The sequence below is a fragment of the Vulpes vulpes genome, chromosome 2 (assembly GCF_048418805.1).
Source record: "Vulpes vulpes isolate BD-2025 chromosome 2, VulVul3, whole genome shotgun sequence".
NCBI lineage: Eukaryota > Metazoa > Chordata > Mammalia > Carnivora > Canidae > Vulpes > Vulpes vulpes.
Window position 1 is genome coordinate 36,801,543 of NC_132781.1, and position 13,534 is coordinate 36,815,076.

The 13,534-nt window shown below is 38.3% G+C and overlaps 1 protein-coding gene across 13 annotated transcripts in view; it reads right to left on the minus strand.

Moving 5' to 3' along the window:
• The window catches only part of ACACA (acetyl-CoA carboxylase alpha), a 307,669-nt gene that overhangs the window by 84,147 nt on the left and 209,988 nt on the right, over positions 1–13,534 (minus strand). For all 13 annotated transcript variants that reach the window (XM_072747661.1, XM_072747660.1, XM_072747664.1 and 10 more), the window contains 4 exons: positions 11,767–12,036; positions 7,884–7,981; positions 3,173–3,293; positions 2,474–2,584 (listed from right to left, as the gene is read on the minus strand). In XM_072747661.1, the coding sequence (XP_072603762.1) occupies positions 2,474–2,584; positions 3,173–3,293; positions 7,884–7,981; positions 11,767–12,036 (600 nt within the window). The remainder of the gene's footprint in view (positions 1–2,473; positions 2,585–3,172; positions 3,294–7,883; positions 7,982–11,766; positions 12,037–13,534) is intronic.

The window sequence follows — 13,534 nt, forward strand, 5'->3', positions numbered from 1 at the left end:
GAATGAGTCGGAGGAAGTGATATAAACATGCAGCTTCCGTATATATAATGTCTTTTTTCATACTGGATAGGCAAAGGGGCAGACAGGACATTCTGAATGAATTTGCATGAAATCAGGTGTCTTCCAAGAACATGTCTGTATACTTAAGAGGCACTGACATGAAGACAGTGAAGCAGGCTGAGCCAGATTAGGTAACCTCTATAACTTGATCACTCCCTTCAGCTACAAATGATCACGTCCGTCTGGAAATGAGCATTGTTCGGTAAGTTACAGCTGCAGCTTCCCTAGCCTTTTCCGCTCCAACTACACTTTTCCTTCAACGAACAGCCCTGTAGGCTAGGAAGAGGGGGAACATAATAAATCTGATCAGAACAATTCAACCAGATTTTCAGAAAAAAATCCCTAATGCTTTCTTTATGGCACAAATTAAATTCAACTAGCAAGTTTTTAGGCAAATGACAAAAACCAACCAAACAAAACCCCCTAGCAGCAGCAGTAGCAGCATTTTTGCTTTTTGTATTTTTCTTTGTGTATAACATATTATTAGGGGCAAAATAAGAAAATGTGACGAAATACATTTCAGAAATTAGCTCTTTGTCCAGGTATGGGTACATATGGGAATACAGGCGTCTTCTTTAAATTCCATCCTTATAGATCATCGTATCTACAATTCTTTTCAACATTTGTGAATATCTCGTCTTAAGAAGGTATCCAAAAGAGCAACTTAAAAAAAAAAAGACTCAGCAATTTCTCCTACTGCAGTAGTCTCCTGCAATAGTGGCAGTTCACAATGTTGATTTCTAGGTTACTTTCCAAAAGGGGAGTGGGGTACCCAAGTTTGCCATTGTTAACATTGCTCTGCCTTTTCTTGGAGGGAAAAGCAAACCCAGAGAAGGAAACAGACCTCATATGAATGTAGAGAGCAAACTGATCATATCAAAGGATTCTCCTCATTTCCGTTATCTCCAACAGCTAACTGGACCAATGGATGTATCAACTTTTAAAACATAAGATAATAGGATACTTAATTCCTATCCTTCCACTGGAAAGTCAAGGCTTGCTAAAGTTTGTGCAAGTCTAGCAAACCCAGTATCCAATACAATTCAGCATGCATATAACTCAAATCACCAAGTCATGTACGGGAGAAGAAAAGGAAACTAAAGCTGTAATGAGGACCAACACTTTGTGCCAGATGCTAGGTATTTTCACTTATGTTTTCTCATTTGATCTCCACCATATCATTTAAGCATGTGAATTATTATATTCCCCTTTGACAGACAAAGAAAGTGGAGGACCTGAGCGGTTACATGAGTTGCACAAGGTCTGCCAGCCGGTCCCAAATTATTACATATTCTTGGCTTTGGGGAGAAAATAATTTTCTTATGTCTGCAGAGAAGTCAGAACAACATTGTCTTGTATATCCAGGTATTCTTAGATAGTTTTCACTCTTACAAGCAGTGACCTCAGCAATCATTTTTTTTCCCCTTTGGAAAAGCCCCTATGAGCTTGGATTGAAAAGGCACAAGAATTTCTTTCTTTTCTTCTTTTTTTTCTTTTCTTTTCTTTTCTTTTTTCTTTTCTTCTTTTTCTTTTCTTCTTTCTTTCTTTCTTTCTCGTTCCTTTCTTCCTTCTTCCTTCCTCTCTCCCTCCCTCCTTCTTTCTTTAAAGATTTATTTACTTGAGAGAAAGGGGGGTAAGCACGGCGGGGAGGGGGAGAGGGAGACAGAATCCTCAAGCAGACAGAATCCTCAAGCAGACTCCCCGCTGAGTGCAAAGCTCTATGCAGGGCCTGATCCTATGACCCTGAGATCATGACCTGAGCGGAAATCAAGAGTCAAACATCCAATAGACTGAGCCACTCAGATGTCTCACACAAGAATTTCTTTTGAAGGGATGACAAATTTGTCATACTCTTGCCCAGCAATCTATCCATCCACCTCTCTACTCAATATTTACCAATTACTTCCTCTATGTACAAGGGACCACCGTTAAGTGTCCTTTTTAAGGGGTGCATTCACAAATTTCTCAGAACATTAAAGCTTCATTTTGTCAACACGTTCAAGAATATGTTTCAGAGATAGCTCTGCATCTGGGAATAGATCTCTTCACTTACTCATGGATGCAAGAAAGGGAGGGAGGGCAGAAAAAAGCATTCAATTAATTCTTTTTCTAGCAAGATGCAGAATGTAAACTCTTTGGAGCAAGAGTTCTATATGGTTTGTTTGTGAACTTATCTGCAAGGCCTGGAGTAGTGCCTGGCACATAGTAGATACTAAAAATATTTGTTGACTATGATAAATGAATGAATAGAATAGGTAAGTAAGGCAGTGGGTAGGAAAGATGGAGGGAGAGGGAAATTGACAGACTGAGGGAAACATGGCCTGAATGGCTTCTTCTCAATCAGGATCTTGAATTGAGAATTCAGTCATCTTCAAACAGCTTCACTCACTTCTCCCAGACCCTAGAAACTTACTTTGTTGAGGGCTCCAGCTCCAGTCAAAATTAAATGAGAATTTTCAACCTGGATGGTTCTCTGTCCCAGCCGGACAAGGTAAGCTCCAATCCCAATGGCCCGGCATGTAACCTTCAAAGACAATGAGAGAGAGACAGAGACAGAGAGAAAAGAGTAAATTCTATATGCCACATAGTTATGTCCCACCCAAGCTGTCAGAACTAAGGCATAGATATACAGAATCCACATTAACAGAAAAAAGTACTACTTTTTATGAAGTTTGCTTGATTAATAACATTAAGCCCCACAATTCCCTGGTCAAAGAAAGGCAGGTACAGAATTCGCTGAATGATTAAAGTATTAAACACTTAAAGGTTCATAGGGCCTTTACATCTCTTAAACTTTTGCTTGTTTCACAGATGCTCGGCATCTATCTACACTAGAGATAAGAATAAGGAAAGTAGTAAAAAAAAATAAATTTAAGCTGTTACAACTCTGTTAGAATGTTTAGAGAAATAAAGTTAAACTAAAGGCAAAAAGGTGCTAGATGTATCTGGGAAATTCAATTATTTACATTATCATGCACAGTTAAAGTCAAATTGTACATGTATAATCTTTAAGTAATGTTCTTATTTGTGACTGAATAGCAGAGATGCGACAGACACAACTCCTAGTCACAAAGTCAGTTCTTCAAAAATGTCATATTCTTTTAATATTTACCAGGCTGATGGTGATGATCTCATCATAGGCCAACGAGGATTCTCCAGCGATCATTCCAGAACCTCGAAGGTTCTCTGCTCCAAGTCCCTCTTCCTTCCCAATAATATCAGTTATCTTGTACCTATTGGATACAGCCATGCCCAATTATAAAGGTTAAACACAAGAATAACAATCCATTAAAATAATAATCACCATTAAAAGGCTGCTAAAAGCCTCCTGAAAGCTTATTTAAAGCCAGGGCTCTATACTATTCTTATACTTTTCATTCATATATCTTTCCTCCTTAGCTTGGTGCCTGTATTTTCTGGAAGCAATACAGTATAGCAGAAAGAGCAAAATCTAAAATTAAGTAGACAAGTTTAAATCCCTGCTCTGACACATGCAGCCATGCAACTCTGGAGATAATAGTAACTTTTATAAAATGGAGATAATGTCTACCTCTAAGGGTTGACATGAGAGTTAAATTAAAGTAACAAAGAGAGGGCTTGACACATAGCTGGTGTTCCGATTTCAGATGCCCTCTCTTACTTTCCAGAGCAAGTTTCTTAAAGGCAGGGTCATTGTAGATCTCTCTATAATCAGTAATAGCCATTAAATCAACAATTTTAGATAAATGTTACAAAGGAAAAGAAAAATTCAGAGGCAGAGTGAGAATGCTCAGCCCAATTTCTCAAGTCAAAAAATCCTTTCAAAAAAAAAAAAAAAAATCCTTTCTCTTTCCAAGACAGGGATGAAGGACATTATCAAAACAGTGTATTCCCATTCCTGCTCTTTTGTAAATATCAAGTGCATACATGGAGGGGTCCTGGCTCTAGTCTTCTGGAAAGGTAGGTGGAATGTGTGTGGAAGTGAAATGCTGGCCAAGTTGTCCAGAAAGCATCCTGTGGATCCAGCGGGAGCCACTCATCTGTCTTCCTGGCAAGGGATTAAGAGTGATAGCTGATAATGGGAAGTGGGAGATGGGGAATGCAACTAGTAAAAGAAAGGAAAAATACAAAGTTGGAAGTAGAGATGGGCATATATTATTTACTGTTCTATGTGTACCCAAAAAGCTTGGCGCTGGGCATAGTTTTATAAATTAAAATAATAAATAAATATCCCATAGTGGCTCTTAAACTACCTTTTTGCCCTCCTATTTCTCTGTTCCCTTCTTTCCTTACTTCTAACCTTCCACCAATTCCTTCCTTTTGCCCTTGGCCTTGGTCTCTGGCTTTGCATCTTTGCTTCCCAGATTCCTTGGCCTTTCTATTTTTAGCGTCTCCCAGGAATTCTCCAATTCTTCCTTTTGCTCTGTATCTAGGCTCTAAATTCTAGAGTTATGTTGCAGGTAAAGCTAACCTCCATTAAAGGGTTAATGAGCCACAATAGTAGGAGGGGGGTGTTAATGTATCCCTTCCAGAAGGCTCACAAACCATATAGTCACAAACACTCATGAGTCCAGTCAGCCCTCCCTGCAAAGCAGATCTTTTCCCTCCTAAGGATTACATATTACTTCACAGGTATTCATTACTTGGTAAGTGGCATCTTCTCTCTTTGTGTTACATGAAAAAGAATACAAATTTCCCATTTTCTGCTCTATGATCTGAGTCTTCTACCATTAAAACTATCATTCTTTAAAGTAGTACTAAATTTTAATGTTATTTGCAATAAAAATCTTTGTATACTATAATACAATTAACATAACACATTCATAAATAAATATAATTTTTGATCCTCACAACAATCCAGTGTGATAGGTAATGTCCTCTCCATTATTACAGATGATAGTGGTCAGGATTTTTGACTGCTTACCATGTACTCAGTGCTATGCTAAGGGCTTTACATATATTAATTTACCTGATCTTCATCTTATAGACAAGGAAACTATAACCGAGAGAAGAAAAATGACTTGCTTTAACAAAAGCAGTATGCAGAATCAATGGCTTAACATTTCAGTAATAAAGAGTTAAAAAACATAATGGGGAAGGGAAATCTCATTCAGAATAGCAAGATAAGGTACAAAATATTTAGCAAAAAACATCAAAAAAATGGCAAAATCCCATTATACCCGCATTGTGCACCATAGTGTCTTGAGCGTCACAGTGAACTGCCAGGGGCACTGCAGGATATTTTAAATATTTGAGAGAAACACTATGATATGTAAAATCTGTTGGAGTCCATGTAAACTACTAGGTTTAGGTAGTTCATAATTAAACATTAAATAATGCTACATTCCTTTTGACAATGTCTTATATCTTTGCAAAGCTGGGTTTTCAGTTGCTGTAGAAAAAAACCAAGTTCTGCACAAAAGTCAATGCAGAACGAGAAACAAGGGTGGCTATATCCAAGCTGAATCTAAGTCTTGAGATCTTTTTTTTTTTTTAATTTTTTATTTATTTATGATAGTCACACAGAGAGAGAGAGAGAGAGGCAGAGACAGAGGGAGAAGCAGGCTCCATGCACCGGGAGCCCGACGTGGGATTTGATCCTGGGTCTCCAGGATCATGCCCTGGGCCAAAGGCAGGCTCCAAACCGCTGTGCCACCCCAGGGATCCCTAAGTCTTGAGATCATGTATAGATGCAGATGTCTCACTAGTAACTAATTGTAATTATTTAAAAATGAAAAAAACCTATTTATATGTATTATACTTCCCAAATAATTATTGCTAGAATATAAATACCCATGAAGTTGTAGAAGTCTGACTATTTAATAAACAGAAATATTGGGTATATCTTTTAGCCCAAAGGTGCTGTGAAAACATTACTGAGACAGCAAGGGTGTTATGAACCACGGAAGACTGGGAACTTCTGGCATAAGCTATATGAGGAAAACTACAAAACTTTGAAAGATACACTTGGATAAATGGAAAAAAATATTACATGTTTTTTGTTGGGAAGAGTTAATATTATGAAGATATGAGCTCTTCCTAAATTAATTTATAAACTTAATGTAATTTGAATCAAAATCATAACGGAAGGTTTTGGCAATTAAAAAAAAATGAGTCTAACATAAAAAGACAAAAGTAGCTAATAAAACATGAGAAAAAAAATTAAGAATGTGGGGAAATCTGCCCCATTAGAATAGTTAAAATAATGTGGCATTAGCTCAAGAACAGACAGCACAAAAAAACAATACAAAGCCTAGTACTGGAGTTGAAATTATTATAAAAGTGAGGAAAGTATGTATTATTTAATAAATGGTATTGGAATAGTTGATTAACATTCTAGAAAATACTTGCAGACAGACTGTAAAAATGTTCAACCTTACTAGTACTCAAAAGTACCAGTTAAAATAATTGCTGTTTTTATCTTATTTTATTAATTGACAATCAATATTGGCAAGGGTAGAGAAAAATTAAAGGGGAAGAACATACTATCATATATTGCTGGTGGGAGTACAGATCTTGGGAGGACAATTTGAAACTATCAAAAATATCTTTAAAATAGACATATTTTTGGCTAGTAATTCCACTTTTAGAAATTAGCCCAAAGGGAAGAGAGAGATATTTCTAAAAGTTTTTATAAAAAAACATTTGGGGGGGGGGGGGGCAGCCCCGGTGGCACAGTGGTTTAGCGCCACTTGCAGCCCAGGGCATGATCCTGGAGACCCCAGATCGAGTCCCACGTTGGGCTTCCTGCATGGAGCCCGCTTCTCCCTCTGCCTGTGTCTCTGCCTGTCTCTCTCTCTCTCTCTGAATGAATAAATAAATAAATCTTAAAAAAAAAAAAAAAAAAACATTTAGGGCAGCCCCAGTGGCCCAGCAGTTTAGCACCACCTTTAGCCCAGGGGTATGATCCGGGAGACCAAGGATCCAGTCCCACACATCAGGCTCCCTGCATGGAGCCTGCTTTTCCCCTCTGCCTATGACTCTGCTTCTCTCTCTCTGCGTCTCTCATGAATAAATAAATAAAATCTTTAAAACAACAACAACAACAAAAAAAAACCCAAAACAAAACATCTAGACCAGGGATATAGCAGTAAATAGTGGGAATTGTCAGAATTCACAAAAGATATATTTATTATGATAAAATACTATGAAGCCATTAAATATCATATTCTCAAATGATATTTTAAGGATATACAAAAATCCCCCCAAAATAGTTTTTAGTGAAAAGAATAAATTACAAAAGAGTTTTCCTGTTATGATTCTGATTATGTAGAAAGAAGGTATACATATACAGAAAAAGCACGAATATAATATACACATCAATAATTGTAATCTCTCGGGGCACTTGGGTGGCTCAGTTGGTTAAGAGTCTGACTCTTGATTTTGGCTCAGGTTATGATCTCAGTGTTGTGAGATCGAGCCCCATTTGGGGCTCTGCACTCAGCAGGGAATCTGCTGGAGATTCTCTCTCTCCCTCTCTTTCTGCCCCTCCCTCTCTTCCTCTTGCACACTCTTTTTCTAAAACAATAAACAAATAAATCTGAAAAAATATTATCTCTTCACAGGATTGTAGCTGATTTTTATTTCTTCTTCATAATTATTTACATATTCCAACTTTTCTAAAGTGAATAAATATTATAAACATAATTTAAAAACCTCAATCAAAAAATAAGGTCTCACAGTTAATTAGTATAGAGCTATAATACAAAAACTTTAGATTTCCAGATTATGTAACAAGCAATCTTCATTGCTCTTCAACGTCATTTCAGCAAGACAGTTGAGGGAGAAATGATCATATTCTCCTTTAATTCATGGCCAAATTATTCTGCTACTTACATACCTACCTGGATTCTCCTTCGTCCTCTACATGTTCACAATGGACAGAGTTGAGAGCACTGACTCTCTTATAATCCTGAGGGGTCAGATATAAATATTTGTATCCCTGTGAAGCACAAATAGTTTTTAACTCATTATTTGCCATCACCACATAGACAGAAGACACAGCAGGACATGCATAACACAGCTTGTTGTACAGCTAGCTTTAAATTGCCACATCACTTCTGAGAGTTACTGTCTCATAGAATACCAGCATAGACAATTCTCCTTTGAAAGATGGAAGCGCTTATTTCTCCAGTCACTGACTGTCCTTGAAACAAGATATCTTATAGCTACAACTGCAAGTATATTCCATTTATTTCATTTTCATCGAGGTTAACGGGTCATTTTCTGATCTTCTGTGACACCTCTATTAAAGATATCAACACAAAATTTAAGAACTGTAGATTACTATTCTTTACTTTCTCAAATCCTTAGTACCATCACAATATAAATGGGGAAGAGATAATTGAGAAGATCATGAAACTGGCAATATTAAAATCAGAAGTCTATGCAGTGATAATCATCAGTGAACATTGAATTTATGCCTTTTGCTGTTTTCAATAAACAACTTGTATTTCCTATTTACATTTTAAAAACTATACTTTTTTGTAATTATTTATTTTTACACGTACATACACACACTCACAAAATAGGGTTATAGGTAGGATACATGTGTTTAACTAAAATGAATTAGTCACACAGCCAAAAAAAAAAAAAAAAAAAAAAGTAAGCAGAGGAAGACGTTTTAAGTACTGGGAAAAATTATGCCAGTGCTTAACTCAATCGATTTGGCCCACAGTGAGCACAACATGGAAGAGATATGAATCTGCCACTGAGTTTGTGTGACTTATGACAAGAACCTTGTGGCACTGAGGGTCATTAGTATGTCAGTCACCACCTATCTACTGAGTGCCTCTATGTGCAAGATACTGTTCTAGGCATTGAAAAACCAGGAATGAACAAAATGGACAAAACTTCCTGGCCTTATGGAACTTATGTTCTTGTGAGAGTGACAGAAAAATACACAAATAAGTAAAATATACAATATTAATGAGAATGATGTTTATGGGGAAAAAAAAAGAATTGAGAAAGGAGACAGAGGATTGCAAAAGCTGAACTTGTAGAAAGAAAAGCCCAGGGAAGGCTCACTGAAAGTGGCATTTGAGTGAGGCCTTGAAGAACAGAGGAAACAAAACATGAGGACATTGGGGCAAGGCATTATAGGCAGAAGGAATTGTAGGTGCAGAAGTGTGGAGGCATGAGTGAGCCTCACGAAGTTCCAGAAAGAGTAAGCAGGCCAATGGAGCCAGCATGGAGTGAGACTGTCTGCAGCAAGAAATGAAGGCAGGGTAGTATTGGAAGGCCAAGCTATGTAGGGCCTTGGGTTAAAATTCACGAACATAAAATTGGCCATATTTTTTAAAGTAAGCTCTGTTATACCTAATGTGGGGCTTGAACACATGACCCCGAGATCAAGAGTCACATGCTCCACTGACTGAGCCAGCCAGGTGCCTCAAAACTAGCCATTTTAAAACGAATGATTTAGGGGCAGCCCCGGTGGCGCAGCGGTTTAGTGCCGCCTGCAGCCCAGGGTGTGATCCTGGAGACCCTGGATCAGGTCCCACGTCAGGCTCTCTGCATGGTGCCTGCTTCTGTCTCTGCCTCTCTCTCTCTGCATCTCTATGAATAAATAAATAAAATCTTAAAAAAAAAAATAAAACGAATGATTTAGTAGTTTTTAGTATATTCTGATGTGCAACCATCACCACTCTCTTATTCAAGGGCATTTCCATCACCTCAAAAAGAAACACAGTTACTAACAATTCCCATACACTTTTAATATGAATCCTATTGAAGTATCATTTACATGTAATAAAATCCATTCTTTTAAGTACCATAGTGTGGTGAGTTCTGATGAATGTAGATACTTGCGAAACTACCATCAAAATCAAAATACGGAATATTTCCATCATCCTTTGAAGCACTCTTACACTTAAAAGATGTCTCAGCGAAGGAAACTGAGAAGGAGCAGTTAGGAAGATAAAAAGGAGACTCTGAGGCCCTAGAAGCCAAGAGAAGAAGTATTTCAAGGATGAAGGAATGACCAACTGTATCAGATGCTGCTGAGACATCAAATAACTCGGATGAAGACTGAAATTCACAACAGAATTTCACAGGATGGAACCCATGGTGACTCTGACAAAAGCAGCTACAATGGGCTGGTGAGGATGCAAACCTAACTGAAGTGGGTTCCAGAGGAATGGGAGGAGAGTATATGGATATAGCAAGAAGAGACAATGCTTCTAAGAAGCTTTGCTATCAGTAAAAGTAGTGATTGGAGGGCTAAGTATTTGTTAGCTAGCAGGGTAGATCTGGTAGAGGGAAAAAATGATTCAAGAAGGATAGGGTGAAGTATGTAAGAGGAGAGTGATTAGCCTTAGACTGGAGCAGAAACTGTTCATCCAAAGAACAGGGAGATGGCAGAGAATAAAGGCACAGATGTAGATATGTGGGAGCTTATGGATGTTTTCTTCTTGTTCCTTCCATTTCCTCAGTGAATTGGGGATCAATGTTATCAGCTTAGAGGGAGGATGGGGCAAGAGGGTTTTAGAAGTTTAAGGAGAGAGAAGAAGATGTGAAATGGTCATTCAGGAGGTTCATAAATGAATTTAAAGTAAGACCAATCACACTGGATATTTTTCTCTTATCAGTGTTCAGGTATACAGGTTCACATATGTGAGTAGATAGATGGAGAACACTGGATTTAAACAAGGTTTCTGTAAAGAGACAGAGTAAGCAGAATGAGGAGAGAAGCAAAAGAATTGAAGGTGTAGGAAAGGTGGTAATTATAATATGATTATAGTGATTAACCTATGATTGACCACAGAATGTAAGCTGAGGTTATAAGAAAGGAGGGGACAGAAGAAAGGTGATAGCACCAATAGTTGCAGGCTCTGGTGGGTTCAAAGGATTGTTGGACTTAGTGTACACTACGGAGAATGAGCTGTAAAGATAGGATGGAGGGGTGGCAAAGAAAAGGATCGCTGAAATTAAGAACATGGGGAAGAAGAGGCTGAGCTGGCGTAGAAGACAGAAGTCATGGATCTAAGAGGCTGGATTATGCAATGGATCATCTATGTGGATATAGAAGTCACCGGGAATTAGAACTAGTTGTAACGGAGAGAGTGACCATGTGCCAGCAACTAAAACACACAAAGAATGAGAAGGACTGACCAAAGAGTTAGGAACCACTATAACAAGTGGTAGTGTGGTAGTCTGATGATATGAGATCCTAAGATGGGCATTTTCAGAGAGAAGGGGTGGGGGGGGGGGGTGGATCTGAAAGTAGTAATGAGAGACAAAGAAGACACTCTCCAGGTTCAGTGGGACAAGGAAAAGAGAGAAGAGGGAGATCAGTCACTCTTTAAGAGGGCTACAGTGAAAGCCATGTCTTTAGAGGACAGGAAGATTTCAAGTAAAGAACAATCAGAGAAGAAGCTGAGGATAGGAGGGCTTTTGCAAATGACTGACTGTAAGTCCTGGAAGCCATACTGGAATAATTTAAAGATAGAGATTTCTGGCTTAGCATGTCTCATGCTGAATGCATATCTATTTCCTCTAGTGTTCAAACCAAAAAACAGCAGTCTATTTCAAAGCTGGAGGGAAAAACCAGGTGAATATATTGAGAGACCATTTGTCTCCAATGTGATTACAGCTCACTGTAAGTGCTGACTTTTGAACTGAAACCTCTACCTCTCCCCCACCTCTTTGTATGTGTAAACACATACACGTACACACAAACACACAACCATATACTGTCTTGAAGTTTTATCTTTGCTTAGTCTGTACCTTGTAAGGATCCTCAGGATCTACCCAGGCTACATGAAACATATGACGAATTTCCTCTGCCAGTCCAATTCTTGCTCCACTGTTGGCTGCTACAAAGATGCGTGGGATACCCTCAGCCCTGGCAAGCTCAGAAGCTCTAAGAAACAGCAAATCCTCCTGGGGCCCAAAGGACCCAATTCGGTATGTGATGTCATTGCCAATAACAATGATATCTCGGCCTTCTGGGTATTCAGGACTTTTAAGGGTCATTTTCCACGCTACCATGCCAATCTGCAAAGGCATAGAGAAACAAATAAACAGAAGCTTCTTACATGCAAAATTTTTTTCAGGTTCCTTGAAGGTATCAGGCTATATCATAAACACATCCTTCGTATAAAGGTATGTACCATTGAAGATCCAAGTTTCCTGTGGAAAACTAGAACATTCTAGCATACTTCTCTAAGTTATGGTGAGAACAGCTAGCTTACTATGTATTTCACAGTTATTTCAATTCCTTCTTTGGATCTACTTAAAGAAGATGGAGAAACCAAAGTCTAAATGCACTCAAGAGACATGTGGAAGAATGCCATGGTGCAGGGAATTAAATTCAAAACTTCCTAACTTACTAGCTTATCTACAAAGATACTAGGTCCATCTTCTGTGAGATTTTTTCTGAGAAACTTCTTACACTTGTGAGGAGAACAGAAAGAGAATCACCTCTCAGGAACTATACACCACTTTTGTGATCCTTGGTCCTTTTACTGTTTTCTAGCATTTGACAGAAATAAGAGCAGCATTCATTACCAGCTTGTTTTAGGTATCTTCCATTTCTGCAAGGATTCACTAGAGCTCAACATTGCATCTTTGTGAGCATCTCCTGCCACTTTCCCCCAGCACCAGAAAACCAAAGCACTCAAGGAACAATATATGTAAATCTCTACTACTCTCTCTGTTCAGTACCATCTGATCAGCCACACAAATAAATGATATTGACTTGAAAGGCAGGGGTGACATGTTTCTTCCCAAACCCTCCCAGCTCTCTCTTCTTTTAATCCCTTTCTATATGAGCATCTAGTCAATCCTTCTACTTGTTTATTTGCTAGTTCCATTTCTTTTCTATTCACTCACACCTCAGTTACAGCTGCAGTTTTTCATGCCTGCCTGTCTGTTTCCCTATATCCAGATAAGTAATGTTTTCCATTCTTTTTTTTCCCATTTCTTTCTGTCTCCCCACATTCCTACCCCCTCTACTTGCTCCCAAACACAAAGCCTACCAGATGAGCATTCCTGGTCCTGCCTAATGGAGCCCAGACACATCTGCAGTCTTGGTCCCTCATCCCCAGGCTGCTGCATATCACCTCATTGGGGAGCCGGCCATCAAGAAGGGCCATTAACAGATGTAAATAGCAGCATCCCTGGAAAGCCACATGCATCACCCAGACTCAACCGGGCCAGTGATCATAAGCTCTGAGTACACATTCCTCAATCCAATTGCACATCCACTGTAATCAGGCTGGTTGAAGCTTTCCACACAGCTATTTGTGATTCTCAGCATTAAGATATATATATATATATATATATATATATATATATATATATATATATATATATATATATAACACCCACAGATAAATATAAGCTATTTAATATATCATATCATTGGCCAAATACAAATCAAAATAGATATAATATACAGAAAAAAATCCAATCACCTTCTGAGATAAGGTATTACTCTATCTGCTCATTAAAGATACAGAAAGGAAGGAGAAACAAGTCATTCAAAATATAG